Here is a 21,489-nt window from a genome sequence, read left to right as displayed (position 1 = left end):
AAATGGTCACCCAATGTGTGTTTAGTTTCCCCATTGTAAAGGGGGCTGCATTGGGAATAGCAAATAGGGCAGGTGTGTGGGAAATGGGTCAGACACGATTGAGTGGTCTGTCAACCACAGCGGGAGAGAATCCCCAGCTCAGTCAAAAGGGAAGATGTCAGAAGTACCCTTTTGGAAGGTAGCATCATCGGGACAGAGGCAGAGAAACTAAAAATGGGACGGAGTCTTTACAAGGAGCAGGGTGTAATAACTGCAGTCCAGTCAATGTATTTGTAGGAGCCAGTGGGCTTGAATATGAATATTGGTAGTCAGTCTATCACTGGAAATGGAGACAGAGCGGTCAAGAAAGGGTAGGGAAGTGTCAAAGATGGACCATTTGAAGATGAAGAAGGGGTGAAAATTGGAAGCAGAAATCAATTTTTTTTTACTGGTCCAGATGACAGCATAACGTGGCACCTTTGATGTAATCGTAAAAGAGTTGTCAGAGGGGGCCTTGGTTGGACTGGAACAAAAAGTATTCATAACTGAGGCCCATGGGGCCTCTGCACAAGGAAGCAGCAGAGAACCCTCAGCCTATTCTAGTGGGGAATGGGCTTGTAAAAGGGTTTGAGTGTCCATAGTGAAGAGGAGGCAGTTACAGTCAGGAAACTGGAAATTGTTGATTTGACAGAGGCCATTAGGAGAATCATAAGTGTAGGTGGGAAGGGACTGGACAAGAGGACAGAGAATGGAGTCAAGATAGAAAAAAATGAGTTCCACGGAGCAGGAACATAGAACATAGAACATAGAACATTACAGCGCAGAACAGGCCCTTCGGCCCACGATGTTGCGCCGACCAGCTTTTAAAAAAAAACAACACTAACCCACTAATCTAAACCAATCCCATTTCGTCCATAAACCTATCCACAGATCTCTTAAACGCCCCCAAACTAGGCGCATTTACAACTGCAGCTGGCAGGGCATTCCAGTCCCTCACCACTCTCTGGGTAAAGAACCTACCCCTGACATCAGTCCTATAACTACCCCCCCTTAATTTAAAGTCGTGCCCCCTCGTGCTAGCTTTCTCCATCCTAGGAAAAAGGCTATCACTATCTACCCTGTCTAAACCTCTAATCATCTTATATGTTTCAATAAGGTCCCCTCTTAGCCGCCTTCTTTCCAGCGAAAACAACCCCAAATCTCTCAGTCTCTCCTCATAGGATCTCCCCTCCATACCAGGCAACATCCTGGTAAACCTCCTCTGCACCCTCTCCAAAGCCTCTACATCCTTCCTGTAATGTGGGGACCAGAACTGCACACAATACTCCAAGTGCGGCCGCACCAGAGTTGTGTACAGTTGCATCATGACGCTGCGACTCCTAAATTCAATCCCCCTACCAATAAACGCCAAGACACCGTATGCCTTCTTAACAACCTTATCTACTTGATTCCCAACTTTCAGGGATCTATGTACACATACACCTAGATCCCTCTGCTCCTCCACACTATTCAAAGTCCTCCCGTTAGCCCTATACTCAACACATCTGTTATTCCTACCGAAATGAATTACCTCACACTTCTCCACATTAAACTCCATCCGCCACCTCGCGGCCCAGCTCTGCAACCTTTCTAAGTCACCCTGCAAACTATGACACCCTTCCTCACAATCTACCACACCTCCGACTTTGGTGTCATCAGCAAACTTACTAATCCACCCAACTATACCCTCATCCAGATCATTAATAAAAATTACAAACAGCAGTGGCCCCAAAACAGATCCCTGAGGCACACCACTCGTAACCGAACTCCATGACGAATATTTACCATCAACCGCCACCCTCTGTCTCCTATCTGCTAGCCAATTCCTGATCCAATTACCTAGATCACCCCCAATCCCATACATCTGCATTTTCTGCAGAAGCCTACCATGGTGAACCTTATCAAACGCCTTACTAAAATCCATATACACCACGTCAACTGCCTTACCCAAGCTGACACGATGGGTCTCCCAGTTGGGTTGTGGATTTTGGGAAGGAGGTAGAAGCGGGCCTGGGGGCTATGAAGTTGGAAGCTGTGGAGGAAAGATTTACAGAGGAGGTAACTTAAGTGACAATCCTAGAAGCAATGACTTGATATTTGGTGGTGTGATTAGAAGATGTCTGAGAGTTGGCACTCAGCTTCTGCAAGGGTCATGGTCAGTACGTCAGAAAACAGTAGAAGCATACTTGTCAGCAGGTTTGATAACAAAGTCAGGTTAGACCTGAAAGAATGGACAGCAGCAATTTCAGAAGGAGACAGACTGGAGTGGGTGAGAGGAGCAGAGAAATTAAGACAGCCAATGCCTCACTGACAGTTCTCATTGGAAACATCAGGAGCAGGTAGCAGGTCAGAGGGAGTGGTCCAGATGGAGGGTGAATGCTGGAGGTAGGTGAAAGAATCTGTTGAATGGGGAAAGGCCTCCTGCCCAAAAAAAAGAGGGCTAAAGGCAACAGAGGAAGAGTTCAGCTTCTTGCAAGCTCAGAATTAACTGAGGTGAGGACATAATGAAAATTAGTCCTTTGCTGAGTACAAGAAGGGGCAGCGTGATGACATAGTAAAGGAGCAGCACATTGGCATAGCGGTTAGCATTGCTGCCTCACAGCGCCAGGGACCCAGGTTCAAATCCGGTCTCAGGTCACTGTCTGTGTGGAGGTTGCACATTCTCCCTATGTCTGTGTGGATTTCCTCCGGGTGTTCCAGTTTCCTCCCCTACTCCAAAGATGTGCAGGTTAGGTTGATTGGCCATGTTAAATTGACCTTAGTGTCAGGGGGACTAACAGGGTAAATGTATGGGGTTATGGAATAAGGCCTGGGCGGGATTGTGGTCGGTTCAGACTCAATGAGCAGAATGGCCTGCTTCTGTACTGTAGGGAGCTGTGATTCTCTGAAAACGTTCAGCAGCAGAGAGGGGAAGTTCAGAGGGTGTGGTGAATAGACAGCAAGGGCCAGGATTGGAAGGAATGGAATCAGAGGGAGGGGAAGGTGCGGAAGGTCCCAGATGGGCTTTTGTATCAGTCAGAGCATGTATTCCTCAATACCTGAAAGCCTTGCAGATTTATCGGTTAACAGCCTCTTCACATTACAGCAATGGTGACAGTAGCCTTAACTATGAGCGCACCGTTGCAATATAACTGAAATGGCAATTCTGCCTTTGGAGGGAGACAATCACTAAGAGAGCTTTTTCACAGGGACAGAAGTGTAATTTGGCCACAGATATAAATACTGATGCCAGCACTGATGTAGCGAGTGATGGAGACTGCTAAATTGCTGTTCTCTGCAATCTTTCTGCAGTCGACAGGCAATGTTGGTCATTAATTCCTAGTGGGTTGGCAACACTTTGCATCATCTGACACTGAACAAAGCCGAAACAACAATGTTGATTTTTGACAGCATGTCGAAATTATGGGTATTACCTTGTAACCTTGATTAATTCCATTAATAAACTGAGGACTGGGTGGTGTCCATGTAAATCGGATGGTAGTGGAATTAATGGCTTCAGCATGCACATTTCCTGGAGGCACTGTAGGAACTGGAAGAACAACAGAAACTAGATTGGTTCCACAAGTATTAAGAGAAAATTGGAGAATAACTGGTGCTTTGAGACAAAGCATTTACACATAGAATAATAAACAGTTTTGCGATCATTTCAGGGTTTAACCTTGTTACGATCAGCATGCTATAGAAGTCATATTTCTACACCGTATTTAGTTTGAAATTTTGTGTTGGAACTCCTAATGGGTTCTCTGACTGTTTAAGTTGACTGTAAAGGACCAAAATAACAGGGCTGGGATTTTCTAGCCGCATCTTGCCTGGTGCAGATCACTTTGGAGTGGCGAAGGATCAGCATATCATAGGTGATGGGCCTAGCGCGTTCAACATCTGTGTGAAACCCCTTTGTGATCCTCCCAGCGTGGACATAATCTGGTTTCAGCCCAGTAAGGACAGGAATCAGATTAGCATATTTCAATCACCACGTTGAGTCCATTTGAGGCTGTTTTCCCGCTGCTCCCGCGAATCTCCGACCCTTGGGTGCAGTGGGAATCTGGTGAGAATCACTCCTGGTCTCCACAAACTGAGAGCAGGTGTGATGGCCATGCCAGGGGGCATGACGTCTATGCCAGGAGATGCAATGGTCATTGAAGCCGCAAGGTGGTTGGGGAGAATACTGGGCAATGCCAACAGGTGACATTGCCAGATGGGCAGTGCTAAGAGGGTGAAGCCTGAGGCAGTGGGCCTGAGGGGGGATTGGGGCATGTCGAGAGTCATGAAGGGGGTGGGCATGAAGAGGGACCCATTGGGAGGGCCCAGTACTGGCAATCTTTACTAGGGAGGGTGGTAAAGAAATATGTCTTCAGTGAGGGAAGGGGGGGTGGTGGGGGGCTTCAATTTCACTTTGAGATCGGGGCACATTTAAAAATAGCGCCCAATCACAGTGCAGCCAGTTTTGCTGGCGTGTTTAAGCCCCACCCTTCAACATGATGGTGTGAAATATGCCCCCTGTTCTTTCTGTATAAGATCTAACAGTTTGCCATTTTTTTAGTAAGATTCTGCCCTTAGCCATTTTTTGGAGAAAATTCTGCTCCAGGTCTATGGGTGTGCAATGTCTTTCTGCTTAGTATGGTTCCACATCCTTATGCAAAGCCGCAGCTAAGCAGGTGAAGTGGACAGCCTGCTCTCGGCCTGCACTGCCATTGATCTTTACTGGACACCAAGAGATTAGTGAGAACTGCCTGATGAATAGATCACATTAAAAAAGCTGTCTTGAATGTAATGTTGAATTAAGGACCTGGGTGAAAATTAATGCTTTAGCCATCTTATTTGTTAATTTTATTTGGACATTTTTGCTACTGATTCTCAATGCGCAAGTCTCAGGCACCTGCTGAGAACCTGATGCAAAACTCCTCATTCATTGGAGCAGGAAGGTGAAAAGAGGAAAATACAAATCTGCCCAGTAACTTATCTTAGTGAAGCAGGCATTTACATTGGGTAACCACATTTCAAGGATGAATGGCACAAACAGAGACTAGAGATTAATGCAGAAGTAACTAAATAAAGATTAGTAATTACATAGCATCTTTCAGGATCACAGGGCATCGCAAAATCAATTTACAGCCAATAAATACTTCTCAAGTGCAGCTGCTTTTGTGATGCGGGAACCGTAGTTGCCAATTTGTGCACAGCAAGCCCCTGCAAACAGCAATGTGATAATGAGCAGTTGTGATGTTAACTGAGGTAAAAGAATTGGCCAGGACACCAGGCTAACTCCTCAATCTCCTTCAATTTAATGTCATGGCATCTTTTACATCCATCTGAGAAAGAAGATGGATCTTGTCTAAAGTCTGAGCCTCAAGTGGGACCTGAAGCTGTAATGTTCCATCTTAGAAACAAGAATGATGCCAACTGAGTCTCACTACAGAGGATAACACACTACACAGATGCAGCCCCAGCAGGGTTCAAAAACTATTACAAGTTCTGGGTTAATGAGATTTAACTTAAATCAAATTTAATTCTAAATGTGCACTAGGGTACAGTAAACCTTTTCCTTTACTGTGCATAGATTTAGACAATAACGTGCAATTACAAAGGTATGGTTAAATTTCCTGAATTGCTAAATTTACCAACAAACTATCAGCTACATTTACAGAGTAATTGTTTTGATGCAATGCTCCTTATTTTCTCAATCGGTAATAGTAAGATTGGTGAGGCAGCAGTGACTTCCTTTCAACACCCCCACCCCCAAAAGCACTCAATACCCACCCCCTTGCAAGGTCCACTCGGTGACAGTTGGGCTGTAGATTCCCAGACCAGCCCCATTGTAAGAGGCAACTGCAATCTCATAATTGGTCCAGATGATGAGGTCCTCAAGTAAGAAATTATTCACATCAGGACTGGTGATATTCTTATACTGGTGCTCCACAGGTAAACCTGCCAAGCAATACCTGCAAACAGAGAAGGGAAGTCAATCCTACAGCTGACTTAACACTTGTCTCAGATACTTTTGAGCAGTATACACATCAAAGTATGTTGATAACAAGAAAATATAATTTAGAAAACTGCTGTCCAATTGCAATGGACAGATATTTTGGAGAGCTTAATGTTTTAAAACTTAAATGTCTGAATTTTTGTTTTGACCAAATCGTGTTGACTCTTGGGCCAAAATGTTTTGTGGAGATGGGAGCCCCAGTCTCTGGCTAAAAAGATCAGGGGTGGACAAATCTCTGCACAGTTTGGTTGGGAAGCTACAATCAAATTTAACAGCCATCAGGATGCTAATTTTCTGAGGTCTTGGCGATGGAGAGTGTTCTGCCTTCCGGAGCTGCTGGCTAAGCAGATGGCCAGTGGAGGGAGGGGCAAGGGTGGGAAGGAAGGAGGGAGGGGGGTGCTTAGAAGGATCTTCTAGTGGATACCTGGTGCCCAAACAGCAGGGCTTTCTGTACCCCTAGGCTTGCAGGCAAGCTGCCAGGATTTATCTCATTGGTTTATCACGTGGCACAGGACCTTCCACCCACCTCATATCACTGGTAAAATACCTGTGATAGCAGGAGGAAGTCCAGGGGCAAAATTAGCTCAAGACTGGTTGGGCCATCCAACACCTACCCTGCTGACGGTAAGTGGAGGTGGATAGGTAAGCTTACCTCTGTACAATTGTGCATAATTTTCAACTGAGTTGAGGCCCAAGATTTAAATATAAGCCCAGTGAATTGGTATTCGTAAACAATGCAAAGTACAATAGAAAGCTAAGCAGGTTTATATTGAATAGCAAATTTTAAGGCCAACAGGTAATAAATAATACATTTTAATTGGTTTCTCTTTGTGTTTTTAAAACATAATATAGCACCTTTTTAAAGGTTTGTTTTTTGTCAGCTAAGCCTCAAAAATACATGGCCACACAGTTATCAGCTTATGTTTCATCCATGAAGACAGAGGGCAAAGAATCTGTTCTGAGATACCTGATAATGTAACCCTTCAGGGCTCCATTCTGATGGTTTTCTGGGGGTGGCTGCCATTGAATCATAATTGACTGATTGGTTCTGCCACTTGCAATGACATTTTGTGGGGATGCACTTGGCGGTTCTTCAGGGAGCGATAACCTACAAGAATTTTAACCATTCCATTATGAAAAAAAAGTTAGTGATAGTACTCATTTTGAACAAAACAAAACTTAAAAATGGATTGCACCCAACATACTGTACCATGGAGTTCTTTAATGCTTAAGAATAGTAAATGATAGAAATATGGTAGCTATTGTAATTTATTTGATCAGCTCCCATACCAGGGATCTGTGTCTACAATGAATCCTCTTGGGACGAGAAGGAAATTGTAAATGGCATGATGAATAGCTAAACAGAAAACAAAGGCCAGTTTGTGATCAGTTGAGCCATGCAGAGTAACCTGTGATTAGTCCTTGGGGATCTCAGAGTTCATAACATTCAGTTATAATCCCAGTGAGATTTGCAGCATTTGTATCACAATTCATTTTATAAACTGCAAGCTAGCTCACCTCTCAGTCTCTCTGCTGTATTGGCCCTTTCCAACATCATTCACTGCACAGATACGAAACTGATAGGACCTGGCTGGAATAAGCCCCCTGACCATCAGTCCCACCGATTCTGGGTCAACATTCATCAAGTGAACATTCCAAGGTGAATCTGCAACAAAAATTCACAAATATAGGTCTTTATTTGAGAACATTCAGGTTGTGGCTTTAAGTCAAGTGATGAAAGCTGCTCCCTATAACCCTGGGAGGTTCGATACAACAGGACAGCATTGTACGGATAGTGGCCAAACAGTTTGCAGGATGACTATTTGTTTTCACTGTTCTGTGAACAATTCCACTCAGCTCGCATTTTAATGGCACCCACAACACAATGAGCTTCTCCCAAAACAATTCTAAGTATCAAATTTGTGTGAAAAGTGGAGTAAATCGCACTGGTTTTTTCAACAGAGTTTCAAAGCGCATCTCCCATACTCTGTGCACTGCAGAAGGCAGTAGCATGAATCACGCAAAAAATCCAGGGCGGGGCCTAGATTGGAGAGGCTGAAATCAGCATGCTGAGCGGACCCCCGCGCATGCGACCATCCCTGGGCGATCACTAAACAAATCCTCCCAGCATTGAAATCACTGGCCTCTTTGCTGGCTTCTCAATTTCAGTGAAGAAATTCCTCACCATTTCAGCCTTAAATGATTGACCTTTTATCCTGAGGATATTCTCTCCAGTTTTATCATCTTCAATCAGGGCAAACAGTCTCTTAGCATTAACCTGTCAAGCTCTCTCTGAATTTTCTTTGTTTCAATTCGATCATTGAATCCCTATAGTGCGGGAGGAGGCCATTTGGCCCATTGAGTCTGGACCCACCACAATCCCACCCAGGCCCTATTTCCAAAACCCTACATATTTGCCTTGTGAATCCTGACACTAGCATCAATTTAGCACGGCCAATCAACCTAACCGCACATCTTTGGACTGTGGGAAGAAACCAGAGCATCTGGAGGAAACCCATGCAGACACAGGGAGAACGTGCAAACTCCACACAGACAGAGACCTGCAGCCATGCAGCCCTCTTTGATTCTGATGTTGCTGACCTACCACTTGAAATCCAAAACAATGCCATCAACCTTGCTGCGCTCAACACCTCTGCAGAAGCAATGTTTCTAGTGGGAATCTGGGTCAGAAGAAAACCAGGACAAAATGTGTCCTGTGAAAGGCTGACCCTGGACTCGTAGCTTGAGGCCAAATTATAGGATTGTCCTGCAAAATTGGCCACCCTGCTTGACTCCCTTGTCAATCAAAAACCTGTCTAAATCAGCCTTGAATATGTTCAATGGCCCAGTCTCCACTGCTGGCTGGGGTACAGCATTCCAAAGACTAATTCCCTTTGAAGATGAGAAATTCCTACTTGCCTCTATCTGAAATGGGCGATCCCTTATTTTGACATTGTGACCCCCTAGTTCTAGATTACCCCATGAGGGGAAATATCCTCTCAGTGTTTATCCTATCAAGCCCCCTTAGAGTCTTGTATATTTTAATAAGATCATGGCTGATGAAATCAAAGTCCATTTTCTATAAGCAATTCTGAGCCATTTTCTGTGAATCGCTCATTTTCCAATGGAAACGAGACCAGCAGCTTTGATTATACCCTACAACAGCGAATGGTGCACATGCCACATTGATTCATACAAGGATCAATTTGCTAATGACCATTTGTATTGTGCTTCACGATATTTGAATTCAACAATGACAGCTGTTCAATCTCACAGTTGGACAAAGCACGCTTTAGGGGAAGAAAAAACTTCATATGAATTGAGGTTGGTTTATATTTAAACCAGTAATAAGAATATACAGGTGTCTCAAGGCAACATTTATATGAACTACACCCAAAAGATATATAACAATCAGATGCTAAATTGAGCTGATCTAGAATGACAATTAAATAGATTAACATTCGTAAAGTGAGAATGGGATAATTAATCCCCTGTTTAAAAATGCTTTGTGACCAGGAATTGCCAATTACTTTGGAATTTTTCACATTGTGCTTTTAACAAAACTAATTTCTGCAGAAATGAATGAAGGGTCTGAAAAGGAATGCACACTTTCATTATATAAAAAGAAATTGAAGTGTTAACAGATTGTAACAGTTTCTTAGAATTGCACACTCACTGAATACAATGAGACTGTCACAGGAATGCTTACACTTGCCAAAGCCAACTAATTCAGCCTATTTTAAATTAGCTTCAGATGACAAGCGATTGGTCATTGACCGCCAATAAAGATTGACATGTTAGTCCGCCTCATATGCAAGATCATGAGGGGCATGCTCAGTGGATAGTCAGAAACTTTTTCCTCTGGTGGAAGAGTCAATTACTAGAGGGCATCTAGAGGTACCATCGAACTGAAAGGGAAATATCACAAAATTAATTTAAAACAGGACTATATTTGGGCATTTTCCTATTTGTGTGAAGCATAGTGGAAACTCACTCTGACACACTTGTGAGTTATAGGAGTTGTCCACTCATGTCAGACATGGTACAATTCAGATCCAATGTAAAATTTTTTTTTATTACTTGTTTTTAATTTTGCCAACTAAAATACCCACAAACATTACAACAAAGTCATCAAGCACTCTTAATAATGAATTGCCACATCACTTACTGTTCTCAGACACCTCCAAAACATAGTGAATCAAGGGACTGTTGCCATCAAATGCTTTTGCCCATGTCAGGGAGATGGCTCTCTTTTCACTGGTACTCAGCTGGGCAGCCAGGTTCTCTGGAGCATGTGGAAGCTGCCTATAAACAAGAAAGCAAAGCACAAAGAAACTAACTCAAATTGCAACTTGCCCACCATTTTTGCCTCTCCAGATTTTCTCCTCAGGTGTCTCAATTCAGTATCTAAGCCATACTAAGCACCAGCCAAATAGTATGGAGGACATATCTACTAGGCTGCTTATCTATTTCAATAGTTTCTGAATCTTGTCCAAGGTTGTATTCATGACCCTATCAAGCTAGGTGAAAACTTTCCTGCCAGCATAAGTTCTGTAAGTGATAAATAGTGGCAAATACTGTTGGTGGGAACATTTTAGCATTCCTGGTTGGACTTTTTGCACAGAAAGTACAGCACAGAAACCGGCACTGAGCCCAACTGATCATACTGATGTGTATTGCTGTTGCCCAAACCTCTATCCATGCCTTTTTATCAAACCCTAACATGCCACTCTCTCTTCTGCACTCCATTCATAGAATTAACAAGTTTCCCTTTAAAGGTATCTACGACATTATCTTATTTATGTCCACCCTCCAGCCAGCTCCCCCTGCCCCCCACGTTTCGGCCTCTCTTCAAATTAGAAAAATCTCCTCCATTTCTACCCTAACCCTCTCACAATCTTACTGGCACCGATATCCAGCATGATCAGCCTTGTGCCCATTTCTGGCATGTGGCTGAATAAATCATATAAATTAAATTTAAATATCATTAAGTGAAATTAGTGAGCCCAGGACTCAATTGTCCAGGCTCACTTGCCTGTGTAGCTTCATTAGGGGAGGTTCTCCCTGGTGAGAATCACAGCTAGTTCCCAACTATGGGGATCAGACGTGATGGAAGTCATTGAAGCTCCCTGGGAGGTCAGAGGCAAGAGGAATGCCCCTTAGGCACTGCCAGCCTGGTACCCTGGCAATGTCAGCCGAGCACCTTGGAGTGCAGTGCCAAGTGGGGGAGCCTACTGGGGGCAAGGCACTGCTGTCACTCTGCCTAGTGTTCAGTGGGTGGGGTGGGATGGGCGGCAGGTTGATCGGTCAGGCCAGGGAATGGCTCACGATTGGCCGTGGGGCCCTGCGGTAGCACAGAGAGGGTAGGTGCGCTGGTATTCAGCCATGAGGTGGAGATGCCGGTGTTGGACTGGGATAAACACAGTAAAAAGTCTGACAACACCAGGTTTCAGTCCAACCGATTTATTTGATAGTAAATTCAATGTTTGATAGTGAATTTACTACCAAATAAATTGGTTGGACTGAAACCTGGTGTTGTCAGACTTTTTACTGTATTCAGCCATGAGGCCAGCTGAAGGCAGCAGAGGCTGTGTGGCAGGTCTCTCTGCTGCTCAGAGCATGTGGTGGCTGGTCAGGAGTGCGTAGACGAACAGCGGATGCCAACGATGGTCATTGGGAAGTGAAGTGGGTGGGGAGAAGGGGCCAGTGGTCGCGTGGGGAGGGGAGGATGTGGAGTGAATGTTGGCTGTGAGTAGAGGTGGGGTGGACAGCCCTGAGGCCTTTGTGGTAGGATGGAAAAGATTAATTGCTGCTCCGATTGCGGTGCCCTTTAAAGATGGCGATCTCTGTGCATGCAGGATTTGTCAGGGTCTTTATGCCCTACCTCCTTATATGATGGTGTGAAATACACCCCCTTGATTTTTTTTTGGCAGTGTTGTTAGATCTGGAGAGAAAACCGAATGGTTTCTCTGGAGAGGAACACACTGATTTTCTTGCTAGAAACAACACTGCCAATTTTTGGTAAGATTTAGCCCATGGCAACTGGTCCTCACACCCCAGTTTGTGAACAGCTGTGGCCCTTGCACTGACCCTTGTATAACCCACTTGTAGCAGCCTGTCGTCGTGAGAATGACCCATTTATTCCTATGCTCCATTTTCTTTCTATTAACCAATTCTTAATCCACACCAGTATATTACCTCCAATCCCATGTGCTCTAAATGTGTTTACTAATGTCCTGTGCGGCACCTTATCAAAGGCCTTCTGAAAGTCCACCACATCCACTGGTTCTCCTTTTCTATGATAAGGGTTAACATCCTCAAAAAACTCCTAAAAGGTTTGTCAAATGTGATTTGCCTTTCATAAATCCACATGGACTCTGCCGAATTATGTCATTACTTTTTAAATGTCCACTTATCTCATCCTTTATAATGTGATTTTACATTTTCTCTACTGCTGACATCAAACTGACTGAAGTTCTCTTTCTTCCTCCTTCTCTTCTTAAATAGTGGGGTTACATTTGCTGTCTTTCAGTCTGTAGGAACCTTTCCAGCACTCATAAAATTTTGAAAGGAAACCACCAATGTATCCACTGACTCTAAAGCCACGTCCTTCAATACTCTGGGATGCAGCTCATCTGGTCTAGTGGATTTAGTAACCTTTAATCCAATTAATTTTTTGAATACCATTTCTTTATTAATACTATTTTCTTCCAGTTCCTCTTTTCACAAATTCCTTGGTTCCCTGATACCTCTTGGAGATTTTCTGTTTCTTCCTTTTTGAAGACAGAAATAAAGTAATTGTTTAGTTTCTTCACCATTTCCATATTCTCCAATGTGAATCCTCCTGTCTAATCGACCCACATTTGCCCTTACAAATCTTTTCCTTTTCACTACCAAAAGAAGCTTTTACAATCCACCTTTATGTTTCTCGCTTTATCAATTTCTTGGTCATTCTTTGCTGGATTCTAAATTATTCCCAGACCTTGGATTGACCAAACTTACAGTGCTGTGCACAGTTCTAGTCTTCATGTTAAATCAGGAAAAACTGAACAGTCTCTAAAAAGGCCTTACCACATTTTTCTTTTTAGCTACCTCATCAGCCACTTTCTTTGATCTAGTGCAATCTTTAACTTTTGGTTGGCCATGGTTGATTTAACTTTCCTGTTGAGATTTTGTGTCTTAGAGGAGTACATATTTGTTGTAGACTGTGTAACACTTCTTTAAATACTGGCCATTGCCTGTTTACCATCAGAACTTTTAATGTATTTTCCTAACCCACAATAGTTAACTTTCCCCTCATGCTTTCATAGTTATGATGTGGAGTTGCCGACGTTGGACTGTGGGGTACGCACAATAAGAAGTTTCATAAAACCAGGTTAAAGTCAAACAGGTTTATTTGGTAGCATGAGCTTTTGGAGCGCTGCCCCTTCATCAGGTGAGTGATAAAGTGAAGCAATGAGTGACTCACCTGATGAAGGGGTAGTGCTCCAAAAGCTCATCTGGTCCAGTGGATTTAGTGCTACCAAATAAACCTGTTGGACTTTAATCTGGTGTTGTCAGACTTCTTACTGTTCCTTCATTGCTGCCTTTGTTCAGATATAAGACCCTGGTTTCAGAATAAACTACATCACTTTTAGACTTAAAAAGTAAAATTCTACCATATTATGGTCACTATTTCCGAAAGTCTCTTTCACAGTAGGGTCATTAATTAGCCCTTTATCATTATTAATACTAAATTTGAAATAGACTAATCCTTAGTTGGTTCTTCAATGTACTGCTCCAGAAACCCATTTCATACACATTCTAGGCATTCATCCTTTACAGCGTTAGTGTTAAATTTATCTTTCACAGCATTAGTGCTTTGAGGAGAATTAGAGAAAAGTGTCCCAGCTTGTTTAAATTTTCCTGATTAGTATAGCCTTGATGTTCTGTTTTGTACCTTACCTGGTGCCTCTATATTCCTTTAATACAGAGACCAAAACTATGCCCAGCGCTCTAAGTTTGGTCAAACCAAGCAACGTTCAGTAGATGTTTAGCATAGTTAACTGCTTTAATTTTTGTCCTTAAAAATTTAACTCGTGTTTAGTTTGCTATTTTCATGGCTTTTAAACTTGTATTGCCGCTGATTGGTATATCAGGACTCCTCTGCCCTCAATCCCAATTAATTTCTATTTTGCAAAGTGTAAGTGGCTCCCTTATTCTTCATACTGAAATGAATCACCTCGCAATTATTGATGTTGAAATTAATTTGTCTTTTACATATTTATTCTGCAAATTTATTAATGTCACCTTGTATTTTGTTAATCTTCCTTAGTGTTAATTATAACCTGCAACTTGATGTCATATCAAATATTTAACTTGTATGCATCTCCTATTCCCAATTCAAATCATTTGTGTAAACATTAACAACACTGATTCCAGAACAGATCCTCATGGATCTGCCAGATTGAATACCTACCCTTAATCCCTACTTTCTGGATAAAGTTTTCCAATATTTTGGCAGAGTGGCACAGCTAACAGGAAAAACAGCGTTAAAGGTCAATGGCCTGAATGCTGGCTTTCTCCTAAATAAAAATAGAATACTCCCTCCCACCCCATCCATTGAATATCCCCTCCACACAAAACAGTGGACAATGCCTGGGCATGACTGTTTCCCTCCTGAGCAATACACTCACTCAACTCCTCTGGTGGGTTCTGCTCACTAGGTGCTAGTCATAATTTAAGCACTGACGTGAATGGATTAAGCAATGGGAGGTGGGGGGGTATTATCAGATGGAGGGGGCCTGATTATCTAATGCTAATGTACTCTAATTGGGATCCTGACATTCAAAGTCAGGATTCCCTTTATATTATTGGCAGGGCAGGTAGGTGGGGAGAATGGGGAGAGGTGGCAATTGCAACAGGAAATTCTGACAGCGCAAATATACTTTGAGCCTTCTGTGGGATTTTCCTTTCCTGCCAACATTCCTGCCCTCTATAAAGGAAGTGGGCAAATCCACCCCCCACCCCTGCCAACCTCGGTTTACTCATTTACAGCCAGCTTGGTAACAGTTCAGTAATTTTCCTGATTCCGCATGCTTTGACCTTAGTTCTGAGTCCACTATGCGGTGGACTTAAGCCTTATGAAAGGCTTTTTGAAAATCCAAATACATTACTGTGATGGCATTTGATCTTTGTTACTTCTTCAAAGAATTCAATAAGTGTTCGGGTGAAGGGAAATTTAGAATTCCACGGATAAAAGTTGAGAGAACAGAACAGTGCAGCGACACAGGGACAGAGACTAATTGTGCATCTGTGAGTAGCACCATGCAGAGAATAGGAATTAAAAAAAAGAAAATAAATGCTCTTTATCTGTACGCACAAAACATCCACAATAAGATAGATTAATTATTGGATTAATAGAGAGAGATGTTTTATATCTAACCGCCATTACAGATACATTTGGTGACCAAAGTTGGCAAATAAATATTCTAGGGTGCACAATATTTCGGAAAAGCAGAGTGGCAAAGGAGAAACATTAGCCCAGATAGTAAAAGCATGACAGAGATGTAGCGAGGAAAGATCTTGGTTCAGAACATCACAAAATAGAATCAGTCTGGGCGGAGTTTAGGAATAGCAAAAGTCAGGAAAATGCTGGTGGAAGTGGTCTTTGGGGTCCTGACAGTACTTATACCATTGGATAAAAGCATTAAACAATTAATTATTGGAATGTGTAACAAAGGTAACATAATAATGGGGGACTTTCGACTGGATAAATCAAATTGGCGAGATTGTTCTGGAAGATGACTTTGTAGAGTACTTTTATGACAGTTTCCTGGAGCAGTATGTCATGGTATCAACTGGTGAAATGTTATTTGAATTCTAGTATTATGTAATGAGGCAGGGTTAATTCGTAAAATCAAACTAAAACATCATCATAATATAACCAAATTCCACATTGAGTTTGAAAGTGACAAACTGTAATCACAAACAAGAATCCTAAATTTAAACAAAGCCAATGTCATGGGTACGAGGTGAGAACTGGCTAAGGCTGAGCTAGTACATGGGCACAGAACCTTGGGATCAGTGTTGATCATTAGTGAATAATGAAGCATACAGAACCTTCTGGGACTGAGAATTCCAAAGATTCATAATCCTTTGAGTGAAGAAATTTCTTTATTCACTATATTTAGTGTTTTTGGTCTTTCAAGGAATCAAGGGTTATGAGGAGCAAGCAGGAAAGTTGAGTTAAAGCCCCTGGTCAGCCCAAAGATTGTACAGATTAGTGCAGGCTTAATGCACCATATGGTCTACCCCTTCTATCTCTTTTATTGTTTTCCTGTCTTGTATTGGACATGCATGACTTTTAATATCCGTCCTGACTATTCTTTGCGATATTCTTGATTTCCACTTATTGCATCTTTTTGTAATGATTTCATTATCCATCTCGCCACTGAAGCAAAACTAACTGGTTTACAGTTCCCTGGACTTTTTAAATATAGTAATTAAATTAGCTGCCTGCTAATCCTCTGGCGTTATTCCCCTTCCTAATTAGTTTTCATCTGCACCTAACAGTGCCGTTATTATATTTCCACTAACCTCTTTAAATATTCTTTATATTTTAAACACCTCTATTTGAACAAATTTACAATGTGACAAAAACCTCCACTTGGGGGTTACTGTGGGCAATTTATTTAGAATAATCTTAGGACACAGGGTAATTTATGCCATAGGGTTGCTTAGGCAACTTTTGCTGTAGGATTGTAATGGCATGAATGTGGCATTCAAGTGCTTTAAGATTATTTAATCAACTGCTCACTTACCTGACTCTGACCTGAGCACTGCGAGAGTCATTCCCTCCTACTGAGAGTACTTTGCAGGTGTATAATCCAATATCTCCTGACCAAGTCTGAGAGATGTACAGTGTTCCTGCTTCATCAAGTCGCATCCGTGGAATGGCATCCACATCAATTATAGCCCCATCCTTCTGCCACACGTGTCTGCATAAGAAGGGCAGAGAATGCCACAGAATAAAATATCACAGGATGAACGTATTTTAATACAGCTACTTGTTTCCAATAGCAATCATCGACCAGAAGCTCAACAGGTCCCCTTGTGGACCTCTCTTGAGTCAGCATCAATATTCCCCCCACTCCCCCAAATTTAAAATTCAAATTTTAATATTTAAATCAGCTCTGTGCAGACTTCTGGCGCAGAGTTCACGACTCCAAAAAACCTGGAGCTGGAGGTACGCAGAAGCCTTGGTGCCCAATGAGGAGCCTGCTAAATGGCCTCCACTGATGTCTCCTGGCCCATTGTACTGCTAGAACAGCACAGTGAGCTGGGAGAAATGCTCCCGTAGACTTTCTGCATGGCTACCCAGAATCATAGTCAAGCTGAATTAATTCCAATGCTCAGCCTCTGAGAAATAAACATGGATCCCACAGATTGCATTCTTAATTACAGGAGTGACTGAGGACAGCTCAAGGTCCGTCACAATGAAATCTGACCGCAAACCATACCTGATTACAACATTGGGATCATGGGTCACACCACAGGTTAGGACTGCCATAGTTCCTTTGATTACACTTTGATCCTGTGGGGGATTTGTGATACGAGTGCGAGCTGCAAAACAAGTTATAAACATTAAGGTGAATAATTATTTAGATTCTGATTAACACATTGGTCTCCAGTTACCTTTTATTAAAGCTGATCCTTAAGGTCTTTCTTCTAAAAGATAACCACCTCCACCGACAAGGATTGCAGGACATATTGACTAAGGTTGCAAGTCTGAAAATTTATGATGGGCATTGCAGGAATTTAGAGTTGAATCCAATTACAATGGAATTCCATTGTATTGGGGGATGATCCTTTAAACTTTGCTCAACTACACAGCATAGAAATTGTAGAAATGTAGAAATGGTTGAAAGCTTCAAGTTTTTAGGTGTCCAGATCACCAACAAACTGTCCTGGTCCCCCTATTCCCACACGGTAATTAAGAAAGCCCCCCCAGTGCCTCTACTTTCTCAGAAGACTAAGCAAATTTGGCATGTCAGCTAGGACTCTCACCAACTTTTACAGATGCACCATAGAAAGCATTCTTTCTGGTTGTATCACAGCTTGGTATGGCTCCTGCTCTGACCAAGACCGCAAGAAATACAAAAGGTAGTGAATGTAGCCAGTCCATCACACAAACCAGCCTCCCATCCATTGAATCTGTCTACACTTCCTGCTGCCTCAGCAAAACAGCCAGCTTAATCAGGGACCTTATGTATCCCGGCCATTCTCTCTTCCACTTTCTTTCATCGGAAAAAAGATACAAAAACCTGAGGTCACGTACCAACCGACTCAAGAACAGCTTCTTCCTTGCTGCCATCAGACTTTTGGATGAACCTACCTTATACTAAGTTGATCTTTCTCTACACCCTAGCTAAGACTGTAACAGTACATGTTGCACCCTTCCCTTTCCTTTTCTATGAATGGTATGCTTCGTCTACATATCATGGAAGAAACAATATTTTTCACTGTGTACTCATACATGTGACAATAGAAAATCAAGTCAAAGTGATGATGTTTTGTCTGCCCCTTCTCCTCAGTAAAGAGGATAGGAACATGGAACACAGGAAATATACGACTTAGAAGCAAGAATAGGCCATTCAGCCTGTTAAGTCTGCTCTGCCGTTCAATAAGATCATGGCTGATCCGTTTATGGTTTCAACTCCACTTTCCTGTCTGCTCTGCATAACCCTTGTCTCCCTTGTCCATCAAAAACCTATCTAACTCAATCTTGAATACATTCAAAACTTTCAAGGATGCATCTAGGTGACTTCCCCAGATTTCCAAGGAAACCTTCTTGTTTGCGCCTTCCTTGCGGCTCAACAGAGACCTGGTGTAAACCCTGCAAAAGAACCCAAGCCTTCAGTAAAGAAACAATCTTGGGACCATTACGTATACCTTAGAGGACGCGGAGAGAATGTTTCACTAGTAGGAAAAACTAGAATAAGAGGGCACAACCTCAGGCCAAAGAGTTTTAAAACAGAGATGAGGAGGAATTTCTTCAGCTTGAGAGTAGTGAATCTGTGGAACTCTTTGCTGCAGAAGGCTGTGGAAGCCAGGTCATTGAGTGTCTTTAAGACAGATAGGTTGTTGATTAATAAGGGAATCAGGGGTTATGGGGAAAAGGCAGAAAATTGGGGATGAGAAAAATATCAGCCATGACTGTATGGTGGAGCAGACTTGATAGGAGCAGAATTAGGGCACTCAACCTATGTCTTATGGTCTTATAGAGATATCCATTTCCATCAGGAGCAAAACATTTGAAGAGGAGGAATTTTTGGAGGCTTGGCCAGCTGACTTTGTTATCAGAGAAGCACAGTGCAATTCCAGCAGCAAAGTTGATGTAGACGTCAATAATGTGCCTTTGAGATGCAATGGATCCATCTTGGCCATGATTTGGAACTGGGTCTCCAACTTGGGGCTGAGGCAAGTAAGGAGATCTGCTCCCCGAAACGTGTACTGGTTAAGTAGACGCTCAGTAATTTCAAAGTGTAGGACGATTCCATCACTTTGTGTTGCATTGTGTGTTGGCAGCAGGATAGATATTACACTTCGTGTTTTTATCTTTGTCTCCTCAGGAGCAGCTGAATTTTATACACATCAGAGTTCCTGGTTTTCCAGGAAGCAGCAAGTCCAAAAGACCAAGAGAAAATCGAATATTGAACCTGAATGTTACAATACTCACAAAGCATCAGTAGAGGGCACTCTGACATAGACTTTTTAAAAACAGAAATCTTGCATCGCTGCATTACGCTTACATTTTATAACATTGTGCCCTAGTAAATAAAAACTAACTCATGGAATCAGGATAACCCTCTTCAAATTTACCTAGTCCAGAAGTGTTACTATTCTTAATGTTTGTTCTCTTTTATCTTATTTAAATTTCTTTGCGACTGAACTAGTTTAAGTCTATGGAAGAAAACAGTTAAAATGCATAATGCAAAGTTGCTCTATTTTATTGAAAACAGCAATCCTGTGGTAATCATAGAAATATATGAAAACTGCAAGGGAGAGGTTCAAGTATGTTACCTTTGTGGAACTTTGATTGATGGCAAAATTGAATGCGCATGAATTGAGGCAACCTTGTGACATGTTTCAGTAATTATTGAGAGGTGGGAGGAAAAGAGTACAAATAAAGGAAACTCTCTCTGGTGGGTGGAATGTGACAAGATGATCTCTGCTGGATCCTCAGTTTTTTCCACTGTACATATTCACGATTTGTTGCTTATCCAAGTTTGCAGACGGCATTAAGTTAGGAAGCACAGCAGCAAGTTGCGTGGATGAAGTCAGAAAGTTACAAAAGGACATAGACTAAATGAATGAATAAAGCCAGAATGAATTCAACATGGAGAAATGTGAGGTCTTCCACTTTGGATATGAGGGCAGAAAAAGAGAACGTTGCTTTACTGGTGGCAGACTGAAGATTGTGCAAAGGGAGTTGGATATCCCTTTAGGCAAATTAATAAAGGTAGTGAACAAGTACAAAAGGGAATCAAAGAGCTAATGATCTCTCAAGGGAATTTCTAAGCGTTCAGAATTCTGCTGTACAGATCCCTTGGTTAGATCCCATCTGGAGAACTGTGTTTAGTTTTGGGCACTGAACCTCAGGAAGGATATATTGGCCTCTGGGTGAGGGGTAGTTATGGGGTAGAGTGCAGATTCACCAGAATGATCCAAGGGTTTAGAAGGTTACATTATGAGGACAGACTGTACACACAGTGGTTGAAATTTGGAATTCACTTTGTTCAAAGTGTGTGAATTCCAGATTATTCATGGTAATTTTCAAGATTGAGAGTTTCTTTTGATAGGGTGTCAGGAATTTGAACAAATTTGGGTAAATTAATTCAAGGAAGAGATCAGCCTTGATCAAGTTAAATCTATGAATAGGCACCTATTCATATGTTCTAGGGTTTGCATTTCTCTGGTTTCAGAGTACAAAAACTAACCTTTATACTGGAGTAATGTAAAACATCACAGTCAGTTCAAAATATGGTACTTTGAATAGAACACAGCCACTCTTTCACACTGAAGTACTGACCACAGTCACTGAGTGATGCTAGAATATCCAAGTTTGTATAGTGACAGGATAATAGGTTATCTGTAAATTTAGCTGTGCTAAAACAGATGATGAATACAGATAACCCATTCTAATTGATTCATCGAAAATAAACCCAGACAGCATTACAGTTTCCAATTGTTTCTTAATGATTCCAAGAACTCTGTCATCCACATTCTGGTCATTCTTTCTGTCAAGAATTCCTCAATGATGGTCCATATTTTGCCTTTTGACAACTAGTGCCCGCATTCCAGGTGTGGCTGTCACAGTCTAATTTGTTGTTATGCTTGAGCTGTGTTTTTTTGATAAAATTCACTTTCCTATCCAGACCCCAATTGCAAATGTAACTGGAGCGAGACACCAAGGTAAGTGACAATATATCGCTGAAACTAGGTTG

General features: G+C 42.1%; 1 protein-coding gene across 3 annotated transcripts in view; it reads right to left on the bottom strand.

The window, feature by feature from the left end:
- The window catches only part of sdk2b (sidekick cell adhesion molecule 2b), a 966,819-nt gene that overhangs the window by 275,999 nt on the left and 669,331 nt on the right, over positions 1 to 21,489 (bottom strand). For all 3 annotated transcript variants that reach the window (XM_080208817.1, XM_080208815.1, XM_080208816.1), the window contains exons 12-18: positions 17,503 to 17,605; positions 16,804 to 16,980; positions 10,170 to 10,306; positions 7,520 to 7,667; positions 6,969 to 7,109; positions 5,776 to 5,957; positions 3,432 to 3,547 (exon numbers count right to left, since the gene is read on the bottom strand). In XM_080208817.1, the coding sequence (XP_080064943.1) occupies positions 3,432 to 3,547; positions 5,776 to 5,957; positions 6,969 to 7,109; positions 7,520 to 7,667; positions 10,170 to 10,306; positions 16,804 to 16,980; positions 17,503 to 17,605 (1,004 nt within the window). The remainder of the gene's footprint in view (positions 1 to 3,431; positions 3,548 to 5,775; positions 5,958 to 6,968; positions 7,110 to 7,519; positions 7,668 to 10,169; positions 10,307 to 16,803; positions 16,981 to 17,502; positions 17,606 to 21,489) is intronic.

This window comes from Carcharhinus amblyrhynchos, chromosome 21 (assembly GCF_965287045.1).
Source record: "Carcharhinus amblyrhynchos chromosome 21, sCarAmb.v2.hapA, whole genome shotgun sequence".
NCBI classification, from domain to species: Eukaryota; Metazoa; Chordata; class Chondrichthyes; order Carcharhiniformes; family Carcharhinidae; genus Carcharhinus; species Carcharhinus amblyrhynchos.
This window is presented reverse-complemented; position numbering and strand designations above follow the sequence as displayed.